The sequence below is a fragment of the Pieris rapae genome, chromosome 12 (genome assembly GCF_905147795.1).
Source record: "Pieris rapae chromosome 12, ilPieRapa1.1, whole genome shotgun sequence".
Classification (NCBI taxonomy): Eukaryota; Metazoa; Arthropoda; class Insecta; order Lepidoptera; family Pieridae; genus Pieris; species Pieris rapae.
The window spans coordinates 6,089,509-6,102,874 of NC_059520.1; the positions used below are offsets into that span (position 1 = coordinate 6,089,509).

Genomic DNA, 13,366 nt, shown 5'->3' on the forward strand with positions numbered 1-13,366 from the left:
GGTAAATAATAGCCGTGATTGTATTTTAATCGGTTTATTTAACATGTTTCTGTTCCTCGAATAATTCCACTTAAGTTAGTAATTACAAGTTTATCTGACAATATTTCTCGTTTTTATTTTATTTTCATAAACGCATTTTTTAATAAACATCTCCACATCTTCATAACACGGTTGTGCGACCTACTGTCTCGATCGTTCTAATTTTAGGACATTGCAAATGATATTAAATTTTAAAATCTCGTCTACATTTATACGAACGTGATTAATCTTAATTCAAGTGTCAAACGTTGCTAATATGCATGGTAAAGGGCGTTTTACTTCAAAACTCGAACAAGGGTACCTTACACTTAAAAACTATACAATTCGTTGATTATTCAATTAAACATCGTCAGTTTTACTCGAATCTCGAATCACAAAGCTGGCTGTAATGTAACCTTGTTCAAAAGTCCCGAAATGGTCCACCCTGGCTGGAAATATTATTTACCATGCTAAATAATATTATGTGGGACGTTAAGGGCAGCAGGCGCTTCGCAGGTGCCAGGGCGCCCCTTGCAGCCAGGCACCGTTTCTTCCGTCCCCTCGTGTTATGCCGATTTTACGTCACTTGAACTTATTCCATTTCTTATTGAAGTCACAATTCCTAACACGTAATTTGCGTAAAAATTACCGAAATTTACGATAAAAAATGTCATATATATTTTTATATTACATTTCGGCAGTATTATACATATATATTCACACCTACTGTTGCCGTGACTCTAAAATCGATCAACAACGAGGAAATGACTTATACGACCACTACTCAAGAAACACCTACGACACATTCTAGATCATATTAATATAGAGAGCCCGTGCCAAAAGGCACTCGCACTAGGCAATCATAACAGGTTACGTTAAATTATTATTGAATATCGTGAAAAATACCCCATTTTCAATACACGTCAATAAGAGCCTGTAGCTCTATTTATAATGGGGCACTTTTCGCGTTTATCTCAAATTATACACTACACTACCTCTCTCACTATAATGTTAAATTCTGCCGTTTCATACCTATCTGGCAGGTTTAACACGAAGACAAAATCGTTGCGATGTGAACAATATATTTATATGACCTAGAACTTATTAATATTAAAATTAGACATAGTGGAAATTATTATAGTAAACATAAAATGGACATTGAATCACTTAGATACTGAAGTAGGTGGTAGCCTAATAAAGCTTATTATGCTGAGTAGGTTTGTCGCTTTTGGTTGATACGATGGTAAAAATAAAATATACGCCTCAAGGCACTCGGAACAAGGAAGAGGCTAAGAGAATAAAAAGCTGTAAGTTTTCAATTTATTTTATTTTTTACTAATTAAACATTAAAAATCCAAAAATAATCCCCAATCAGACTAATTGACTGATCTCAGAATAGTTAAAACTGTTTTATTACATTACATCTCGTAATTACTATAATGCTTATAACAAATGTAATAATTCGCTATATTTAAACGTCAGCTTAGTTTTGACAATTGACATTTAAGCGCTTCATGTCTCGGTAGTAAATACACACGTAAATCTTTGCCTTAACATTATCAGGCTTGTGATATTTCTTAAATTATGAGTAATTACGAGCGTATATAATAAAACAATAGTGCCTGATACTCGCAAAATATTCAGAAAAAAGTATTGGCATTTCCCGCTATCAAAGGCGTTTCCAACATCATGTTCACTTAAAACTTATTTTTTTGTCTCTTAGTCACTTCGTTGTTAATGATAGAAAAGAAATTTAATGAGATATTAATGTATTTTAACTAAATCTTTCGGGGCATGTTAAAAATAACGTTATGGTGTACGACATACTTCTTATTTGCTTTTTTATTATACCTTAATCATAAGACTTTTATGCACCTTTTTCAACGCTTTGACGAAACGGTTAGAGACTGCCAGGTGAAAGTCATACAAATTATTATTATTGAAATGATTTACAAGATATCCAACATTTTCCCATGGTTAATCTATGTTCATAAGACTCTTTATGAAGTTTTAAAGATTTGCTACAATTTAATTTCAACATAATAATGGTATCAAGTATCGGTTTACAAAAAAAAATGTGTGTTTCTTAGTTTAACGCGCAATTTTTAAAAAATCCGTCGCTTAAAAATAAAAGATGTCGGTAGACATAATGATTATTTTGTTTTTGCTTTAAAAAATAATTTTGCTTTTAAATCGATACTCTTGTTTGGAAGTTGTTATTACCTCTGAACTCGTAATTTTATGACAGTGCGATCTCTTTATTCCTGCGTATTCATTCTCATATCTATTAGATATGCCCTTACATATGAGTTATGCAATTACAAATGCTGAAAAAGCGTGTTATGATTGTATTAGTAACCCATTTGTATTGCCCCCGAAAGTTGTGCGCATCCCAAAAATAACGCAAAATCTATTCGTGATAAATTACGTACAAAAACCAGAGATCATCCGACACAAAAATGACACTGAATTTGAGAGTACGCACCAAAATAACTACATTCATATGCCTATACTATTTATTCCCAGTAAACTTTATAGCTAAATACATATTCATACATTGTTAGCAACTTCTTTCATAATATTTGTGCGTTAAACATTTACACGTTATTATGTACATCAAAACATACGTATTCATAAAATAATATACACTATCACCAAATCTTTAACGGAACATCAAAATACACACATTATATTAAAACTACTAAAGACACTATTTAATGAATTTTGTTCATGAGATGGCCTATGTAATCTCTACATGGGTAACAGTTATAGCTACCTATAGTTATTGCTAAGTGTTGCATAACAGAATTTAAATGACTGTAGAGATCTTTTAAAATAAGATATTTTTTTTAATTAATGGTTTTCCAAATTAGCGGGAATCACGCATTTAAATATATCGAGCGTTCTATCTCAAATAAACTGTTTATTTTTTTTTGGTGGCGAAAGAAATTTCCTGTGAATATCCTAATTGGTACTCGTTGTATAGTCAATCCCCCTTATACAAAAAAAATCAGTCTCATTGCACCGTATTAAGTAATACACACTTCTGTCTCTTTTCATCACAGTGTGGACAGGATTTGTCAGAAAGAGACGCAAGTTAAGAGAGTTTAATTAAACTGATTTATTTTTGTGATTAAGGGTATATTTACAACATATTAAACCGAGATTACTGATGTATTTTATGCTTCAGAACTATGATAACAGCATTTTTAAATTTGTGAGAACCGCTAATAAGACATACCCCAATATAGCATGATCACAAACAACATTCGAACCGAACTCCTCAATTTTGGTCTTTTACTCTACACTAATTTTAAAATAGTGGACAAAAGTGAAGAATATTAAGAGTGAGAGTAGAAATATCCAAAAAGAAGGAATGTACGGTCAATGTGTAAGTTTTAACGAGTGCGTGAAATTGATCCAACTAATTATGTTCTAGTAATTCATTTTCTAATTCTAATTTTTTGATAATTTACACATAGATACATGTATCGCCATAGATTTCCACACGAGCTGAGATCAAACTGCACTCAAATTTATCAAAATGTTTAAACTATCGAATGAATGATTTATCTATTCGTAAACTATTTAAAAAAAATATCTTAAGGAAATTATATAAAGTGGAACCTTCAATTACATAAAGAAAGAAGCGGCAATGACTAGTTAGTTTCGAGATCTGGAACGTAAATTAATCTTATCTCTAATAACTGTTTTGAATCTAATTATAAACTATTACTATAATTAATTCTCATATAATTTGCTACGGTTCGACGTATGACGTATTCATAAGTTGAATTTACTATTTAAGATAGACTGGCAGTTAACTCCATATTACTATCCATGCTCGCTTTCACGTGATGAGTGAAGGCACTGGGCATCACGATTTAATAAACTCTTGTGAAGACGGTAAATTATTTTTGAAACAATAACATATATTAAAAACTCTTTCATTGTTGATAGGATTTTTGAAACGAAATTATTTTTGATCGGAAGATTGCAAGAGATTTAGAGATTCGTTCTTTTCGAGATAAAAACAAAACTTCGTTGTTCTGATGTTTTTTGACGGAAATATAAAATATTAAAAATTAATAAGCACTGTATATCTTAGTGGTCTGGTCGGTGAAACCAATGTCTAGAAACTGTTGATAAATACGATTTTAAACGCATCCAATAGTTTTATTGAAATTTAGAAATATTATACTGGATAAATTTTCCGTGATAGGTCTCCGTAGATCAAAGTTTATCGGAACTATAGATGTGAATTTTGTTACGCTAAACACAAGACCGTGTAAGACCAACATTGAAATACGAAAAAATTCGCAAATTAAATTTCTGTGAAATTTACCCGATTGAAAGACAATGTATTTTTGTGACTTGCAAGTAGAACCTTTAAGCTTAGGTAAGAAACGCTTAGCTATTGTCAACGTAACATATGATTCAGGAAATTTAATTAAAAGTTATGTTGGTAATAATTATTGGACATTCCAAGTCTTCTTTTATTTTAAAATATTTTTGAACTGGTTACACCGAAACTTGATTGATTTTGCAATATTGAACTTATTCGTAAAGTAAAGAAAAGCCTAAAAAGCTTTAATAGACAATTAGCACCCACGGTGGTCTTTGCTCAAAGACAGGGAGTGGAAACAACAAACCGTACTTTATTCACACGCATTAAAAACGTAAAAAATAACTTACTTAATATTATTATCATTTATCATTTGAATACAACAACTACATTCCCATTTAAGGAATATTAACAAATGTCCATCCGATAAAGTCTTTATAATCATTGATTTTGATCACATAATCTTCAACGACGCAACTATGTTAAGAAAACTAACAAACACTGTTTCTAATATAGGGCTTTTTTATTTCATCTGGAGATTTTTGAGTAATTCTCATATAAATGAGCTATTCATCGACTTGGTTCGATTTTATTTATAGAAATAAGCTATGGCTTGAGAAGTGTGAAACCTGTCAGTTGCACTAAGACATGTTCAAGTTATTTTGTGTTACATAGGTTATGTAGAATAGTGTGTTGACGAAATATGTAAAACTGTAGCATTTACTTACGTGTTAGTTTATTGGTCTACTAGTAATGAAGACATTTTAAGGCATGTCATGAAGATTCCAGTCTGTTTTGTAGAATAGAAGGTAAACAAGAATGTTACGTGATACCTGTTTCCCTAAAACTGACTGAAATCTCGCTAATGCATTTTCAGCCGCGATTTTCAGATATTAAATCTATACATTTTTAAGATGACTGTTCTTTACTTTAGATGGCTTGAAGACAGCTATCTCTTAAGTCCTTTGGGTATTACGTTTGGAACTTAAGAACATTTTCAAGTTACTTGAAAATCCCCAGACGAAATTCAAACAAACCTGTATTTTACAAATGACGTCACCCTTTATGGTATATGTCTCTGCCATATAAGACATAATATAAATGTACATTATATATTATATACTATAAAACAAATATCATATAAAAATCATGTTCAACCATGTGTACATCTTGAATACCTTACATTCATAAGACGGATATATCATTACATATAAGTAATTTATTTTCTTTACTTCTTACAAAACAACAGCTACTTTAATTAACCCTAATATTTTTCCAATGTATCAATACATATTATATAGACCAGTGTTAGGCATTCAAAGACCGATGGACATAGAAGCAATGTCCTTTATTAATGTAAACTACTTTCGTGACTTCAATCAAATGGTCAACTATTATTTTATTTAAATATATTTGTTGCATAATTATTTTTTATGTCAAAATGTTAGGTTTAAATTGAGAAAGTGTGTCTGTATACTTGCTTCTATGCCTACGACAGCCCATCAACTTTACAAAAATAATTTTCTAAAACTCATCCAAATAACACTATTGTCAATATTATGTTCAAATAATTTATTTTGTTATTACAGCTAACTGCATTAAAATTTTGATTTCCTCTTATTAAGTGTTACATATACCATTACCTTCGACTTGCAACACAAAAGCTTATGAGTTAGGATTTCCGACTCCCGGCCTAGTATTTGAATTTCATGTATAAAGTGCCGTGCGACTTTCAACTCAGCGTTTTATGCACCCTGCATAAAATTCCAATAAAATGGGTTCGGCTGCGGCACAAATTTTGTGCATATAAGACCACCACAAACATTTGGGAAGTTAGTTTATCGTATCTATTTTCATTTTGAAGTAAAATAAATTTTATTTCGACCTTACTGATATATCGTGTAGAACCATAATCAATATGAAAATAAACAACTCTATAAATGTATTCATTAAAACCTCAACTATTAAATGTATTATAATGGCCGGAGCATCGTCAACGGCAAAAGTTTTCATGTGAAATCTTAGTAACGATATAGAACTATTGGTGTTTTTTCGTTTAGTATTGAACAATCGGACACAAACATTAACTTAGAGTCTATAAGAGCGGGGGCCCACACCACCCGGACCGAAGGACCAGAAGGCGCGTCCCCCGCCATCGAAATCGTCATCGCACGAAATTTATTATCATAAGTACATCACTAATAAGAGTTTCGACTCGGCGGTCGCGGGCCGCGATGGTGCGACGCACGGAAACGTAAAACTATAACCTCGATTCACGCACATTCACTAGAGTTACAAATGTCCAGTGAGTCCGCACGACAGCAGCTAGGGTTGTGAGAAGGGCCACGGCGATAAGGGCGGGCCTCGGGCAAGTGGCGGCGGCCGGCGCCTGATATGGCACAGAGCAGGTGGCTGTTCGCTCGACTACTGGGGTACACTGCTCTGCTGCAGGCCACTCTGGCTCGCTGAGCCGAGACTCGCAGTGGTAGCAGAGCCGGCCTTCACAGTACCAGTAGCAACAGTCGTCAGGCCCGTAGTTGGACTTGTTCGCCTGAGCACCCGTCTCTGGTATTCGCGGATCTGAAACATTTTCATGATACAACGTGGCATGCGATTTACCGAAACGATTTCAATGTAAGCCTTGTTTATTACCTGCATATTATGTTTACTTGAAACTGTATAGTATATGAATAGATTATATGTAATACCACCTTTGTATTAAAAATAAATTCTAAAGCAACTGCTCGCAGTAAAAAGTCTAATACACTTTTATAAACGCAAGCTTTAAGAAAAGAATAAAAAGGTCAATCGAGAAAGCCGAGAAGCAACAATTGGTCAAAGATACAAAGAGTGCATACAATAAGCACCATTTGTCACTACTATTCTCAATTTGAACTGCGGCCAAGAGCTAATCGAGCCTAAAGCGTCCGCTTTACTGCAATACACATGAAAATACAAAGAAAAACCTTTTACGTTCATAGGTAAGTAATGAAAAAATCCGAAATACTGGAGCTCGGTTTCATTCCTGTAATGCTAGCGAAGGTAATCACGCTGCGCCATCGTAGCAGAAATCCTATTAGAAATTCTAGTTTAATTCTAGAATTCCTAAGTGTTGAAATCCTTCAGTGATTCTATATTTTAGTCTATGTGGTTGATATGATCTTGTTTATATTGACTTTGTTGTGGCTAAGTTTTAGCTTCAGATAAGGTTAGGTGTGAAGATGTGCCGCCGGCTTGTTGTGATAGCTGTCGACTTTTGCGTCAAGATATTGTTTGTTTTTTTCACCAGCAGGCTGATAATCAGTAAAATTCATTTGTGTACAGTCAGGATTCAAAGACCTGACTGTGTTGCGACCGCCTTGCATTAAATAATTTGTAAGGTTTGTTTTATGACTCAAGAGCTTATATTGCCTCAGTTACTATATATATTTCATAATCTATATGCCGTTTTTAATCCATAATTATTTATAACCATCGACGTATGTAACAAGAATCAGCCCGCAGACTTCACTTATGATAAGTGTGTTGTTTTATGTACACAATTTTATAGATTGTTCATCATAAAGTAATACCTAGTAATAGCGTCATAAGGTAAATTATGACCAAGCCACTCCCAAAGTGTTTTGTGAGTACTATACTATTGCTACACCCGACTTGAAAAAATTAGTAAAGTTAGTATTTTTGTTAGATTCTACTTGCACTCTTATATTGGGGGAAAGGTGGAAGGTCTCTTGTCTATGCCAACCTGGGACGTTTAGAATTACTTTATAAATAATGACTTTCAAACATACAGGTAAACAGATATTCAACTTGCACGTTTCATAGCAAACGTAAAATATGTTTGATATAAATTCTAAAACATACAAAATACTTTTTGTTATCTATATACACATGAAACATAAGAAAACCTATCTTAGAAAGACCTGCATTGGATTTAGTGATAAGAACAGTTTAAAACGTAAATCTATTTACCGAGACATAGGAACGTGGGTTCGCCTGCATACTGCGTCGGATAGGCTGGTGCGCGGTCCGCGGGCAAAAAGTAAGGGCAGTGTTGCTCGACCAGCTGGCAGACTGAGAGGCACGGCTTGAGCCGTACCAGGGGTCGACCTGGCCCCGCGGCGGCGGCGCGGACCCAGCGGCCTACCACGCCGCCGCCGCGCCGTCGGTCCAAATGACCGACCCGCTCGAGGTGTCGAGCGCGCCATCTTGCCCCATGCTCTGAAGGGGCCCGCCGTGACCGCCCACCCTCCTCATTGTCTTCAGATCCTTCTTCCACCCACAGTGGAACCATTGTACTGCACGCCCAGCGTCGGTACGTCTCCTGAAACAGGGTTATCGATAATTTAGATATATTAATCATACATATCTCATCTTTGGAACCGTGAGGTCGCTCCGTAAAGACTGTAAAGTGACCAGGAGACTTCTGTGCTTCTAGAAGGAGCTAGGCTGGCTAAATTAGCCAGGACTTTATGCACAACGGACCAATTGTGAATCTAAGTGCAGAAAATGATTCCACCAATCATCCCATACCATATCATATATATGTCATATCATACATTGTACATCGCATGGTTATTGAAATATAACATTACAATGTGTGTAGGCGCCATTATTTATATTAAAAATGCTGTCTATTTAAAATAATAAACTAAAAAAATTTACTTTATATTCACAGTTATATTATTAATAAGCATTTATAATATTAATATAATATAATTTATTAATCTTTCGTAAATTAATAGGGGTAAACGACGATGTGTTGTCCCTGGCTATGTTAAGTGTAAATCAAATTGGTTCCGAGTTAGTGTCCAACCCTTCAAGTTGCCAAGTTCAACATTTTTCACAAAAACCGCTTGTGGCACTGATTAATTAGCTAGCAAGTAAAATACTCAAGCTCGAACAAAACTTTGCTCTTTTATGATAAAATCGATGAACAACACTTTGTCGTACGTGACCAAACAATGGACGATATAATGTAGGATTATCAAGCTAACGATGTTTATCCAATATTTAAAATTTTAACATTAAATCAAATTTGAAGAATTTATTTTGGAATAATTTTATAATATAGTTTACCAACTCATAGAATTGTGATCATCTTAATCCTTTTAAGTTTTCAATTCCATGACCATGTTATAATATAAAAAAAACGTATAATTTGTTATCCAGCGTCAATGTCTATGTACAAGTACAATTATAAAAAAAATACTTTTTATTAATAATCCCCTATATCACGTTACTATAAATGATGCTTATAAAAGTCATTTAGGTCATCTATAAAATATGATAATACCGAATCATGATTCAAACTATTAAGAGGGAAATCGCATATTAATTGATGCAATCTCAGCATCCCTTTGTTACTGGTAATTATGTTACTAGGCCATATCTTGCATCAAAACATTGATAAACCTACAACGTGTAAACTAAGCGAGATGTACATCGTACTAAGTTTATTGAGGCATTTAAATCATTGTTACTTAAGTAACCGTTAACACTTAAACTCGACTTTTCACAGCTTTTAATATAAAATTAAGCTAGGCATACGCCTATGGTAGCGATTGTTACAAATTTTTATATAAAAATATGGAGTGGTTTTGCTGAGGTTAAAAGCATTTCTGTTGCCACTTATTTATTGTTTCTATGTCTCAAATATTCAATTCAAAAAAGTAAGTCTTATAAAGGAAAATAAAATACAAGTGTAAATTTGTCTTTCTTTGTTAAAGGACTGGAAACAACCAAGCAGGCAGTTAAAGTTAATAATGTAATAAGCATTTACCTCAGATATGATTCTTCATGTGAAAATTATAAAAATTAATAAGAAAATTAAAAGTAAGTGTTTCATGGACATCAGAAATACCAGGACGAGGCTAGTGTACTGCCGATCTTTCAAGCTAGTACGCTCTTCTTTTGAAGGCCTCTTAATCGTAACGGTTCAGAAATACCTAGAACTTTAACTGCTTCCATATAGTGGTGGTGCGTAAAACGCTCTGTTGTGAAACTCCAGATGAAGACGTAGAATCAGTGGAATTTTGCATTCCGGCATAACATCTCGTCATGAAATTTAGCCTCAGGTTATTTATTAATATTTCTAATTATTGTATAATGAACGCAAAATACATTTTAATTAGAATACGGGTTGTATTATATTCCAGTAAAACCAGGTGACTTAATTTATCCTATAATATGCAATAAGTACAATAATGTAATAAGCATTTATGTTAGGATTCTTCAGGTGAAGTTATTAGAAAATTAAAAGCAGAAACGCCTAGCTCGTTAATGTTGAACAGAGTGACGTCACAATTAAAATCTCAGTCTAACCGTGCAGTTCTTTACATTTGTCCCATTAACATCTGTAGAGTCTTGAAAAATTCCACGAAACATTTTTCATTGAAATACTCGCATTCAGTGTTAAATAGATTTCATTTTGTAAAGAATGCATTCATAATACTAATTTAAATAGAAATTAAGTACTTGAGTATTGCTAAAATTTAATTATTTCTGGTTTGAATAATGGGTGAATAGTCGGAAAGAGATGGAAAGTGATGTTCCTGCCCACTCTATCCTGTAGTTTTATGTTGATTGATAATTGAGAATTATTAATTGCGCGGGAGCTATCTGATTGGCCGAAGGTAGATTAGGTATTGGAAATTTCGATAGATCAGGTACAATTCTATAATCTATTTAATATACTTAATGATATTATAATATAACTTTAAACTTTACGATAGTTTTGATAAGTACATACAAACATTATTATGGCAAAGTTAAATTTCTAATTTAATTAATTAATTAATTTAAGTGGTCACCGTGACCACGCACGCTGTAAAGCACGCGAAACGTCGGTTTAAATTTAAAATTATGTCTAAATAATTATAAGTTTAAATACAATAATACATAACTATAATCCGTAAAAAAGTGTTTTTCTTTAAATGTGTAAAAGTTATGTTAATAAAAGACAAAGTTAAATTTGCCACAAACAACTCGGACGCATAGATTTTTCGTACTACGGGAATATTATTTGAATAATCTAGATGGCCGCGCCGTAAATATTTTGGTACTAGTTCCGTTTAGACGAAGTGCAGCTCAAGTTTTTCATAAAAAAAATCTATCGTTATGATATTTTATTTTTGCTCTCAAATATCAGACATGTTGAAATGAATACAATCAGATACTTAGGTGTTATATACACGTGTGAAAATCATATGAGAACATAATATGAAGGCGCAGCGCTAACCAGATCTATGCAACTTCCTTACAATCGAGTACCGCGCAATATAGAAGCACACAACTCATTACGGGCCTCTTTGTATTGAAGAAGTCGTACGTTCCGTATAGCTCATGCTAAGTGTATTGCCATACAACTTATTGTATCAGTAGATTTTAACAGTACCCTATTTTATAGTAGTTACAAATAATAATTTATTAATTCAAACTTCGTTAAAAAAATTCCACGGGCGGCCTTATCGCTAACATGCGACCTCTTCCAGGCAACCCTAATAAGGGAAATACTAAAAAAAAATATACTGGGTGAAATGTCAGGTGAAAAAAAACCCTTTTTTAAATAAAATTATAGAACCTTATACAAATATTAATAAATAAAATAAAAATTTTACATCACGAATTCATGAATGGATTTGCAAAACAAAAGAAAAGGAAATACAAGCATGATAAAGTCATGATTAAGCAGGAAAGGATATGGTTAAGAAATGCTTTTGCAGAAGAGTTTCTAAAGATTGGGTCAATAGTATGGATTCTTGCAGTGTATTCCACAACTTAATCACAGAGATCTTACTTATTTATTATTTATCCTTATTATACCTTTATCGTCTTATGCAAAAACACACATAACAAAAATAATAAAAAAAATATCTCTTCTGATCAAGATCTTAAACGAATTGCCTAAGAAGGATGAGCTGTAAGATGAACTTTCTTATAAGCATTTTATCAATTGAATATGTGTAATAAAGTATTTTTCATTTCATAATTACGTATCTTAATTAGACAGAGAAAAAGTCTAAACAATTTCCTTTCTTACGCAACTGATAAATAATCTTTCTCAGAATGCCTCTGAAAATATTCCTTTATAGTTCTACATTTTAATTTTCTTTTAACAGCTTCTGATATTGCAAATGTTCTTGAATTTATTGTAGTGTATTCTTTTATAAAGTTTCTTGGATTAGAAAGGCATTCTTTCAGAACCGAAATGAAGTTATTTGGTTATTCTCATATTTTAAGAACAGTCTATGCATGCCAATGTCAGTATTGACCTAATGGCTTCAGGGTTCCAATCCTGGCATTGCACCAATGGACTTACAATGTACAATTTGCGCATTAAACATTCACTCTTATGATTATTGCTAATATAATGATGATATACTTGCCTTATTCGTTTTTTATCTTATTAAATATCATGAAACAGATATAGAAATCTGAGGCGTAGACCTAAATGGTACCATTAGTTTTTTTGCACTGAACAAAGATAAAGCGAACATTTTGAAGTGAAAAGCACTTTACTAATAAAAAACCAAATCAGTCTCATTGCACCGTTGTAACTAAAGTACTCACAGCTTAACTAAAACTTGTCAAAAAGAAACGTACTTTAGCTAAGTACAAACTGATTTATTTTTATATAAAGGGCTAAAGTCTACAATTTGTGAAAACAATTTAGACAGTATATAAAGTTAAAACTTTAATCGCTAAAATCGTTATCATTACTGTTTTAATCACTTAATTGTCGGATTCGTTTTCCCGATTGGTCTGTTACCTTTAACGGCACTTATCTAAGATCAGCTTTGATTGATTATTATGTATAAGACTAGGGAGGGGTCGCTAACAAAGCCTCAGGGACTCCCACAACTCTATTTGTTCGGATTTCTTATATAATAATGAGTGAAACTCATAATTTGATTTATCTTGCGAGAAAGGCAAGTCACTGTTCACTTTGTTCCAGCAAATATATGAGGTTGGGGTATATAGATTAAATGAAGTGGCTAATAT

The 13,366-nt window shown here is 33.0% G+C and overlaps 1 protein-coding gene across 1 annotated transcript in view; it reads right to left on the reverse strand.

The window, feature by feature from the left end:
* Nucleotides 1-18: 18 nt before the first annotated feature.
* LOC111002934 overlaps nucleotides 19-13,366 on the reverse strand; it is a 42,803-nt gene continuing 29,455 nt past the window's right edge. The window contains exons 2-3 of the mRNA XM_022273231.2: nucleotides 8,336-8,687; nucleotides 19-6,943 (exon numbers count right to left, since the gene is read on the reverse strand). Of these exons, the coding sequence (XP_022128923.1) occupies nucleotides 6,624-6,943; nucleotides 8,336-8,687 (672 nt within the window). The 3' untranslated portion in view covers nucleotides 19-6,623. The remainder of the gene's footprint in view (nucleotides 6,944-8,335; nucleotides 8,688-13,366) is intronic.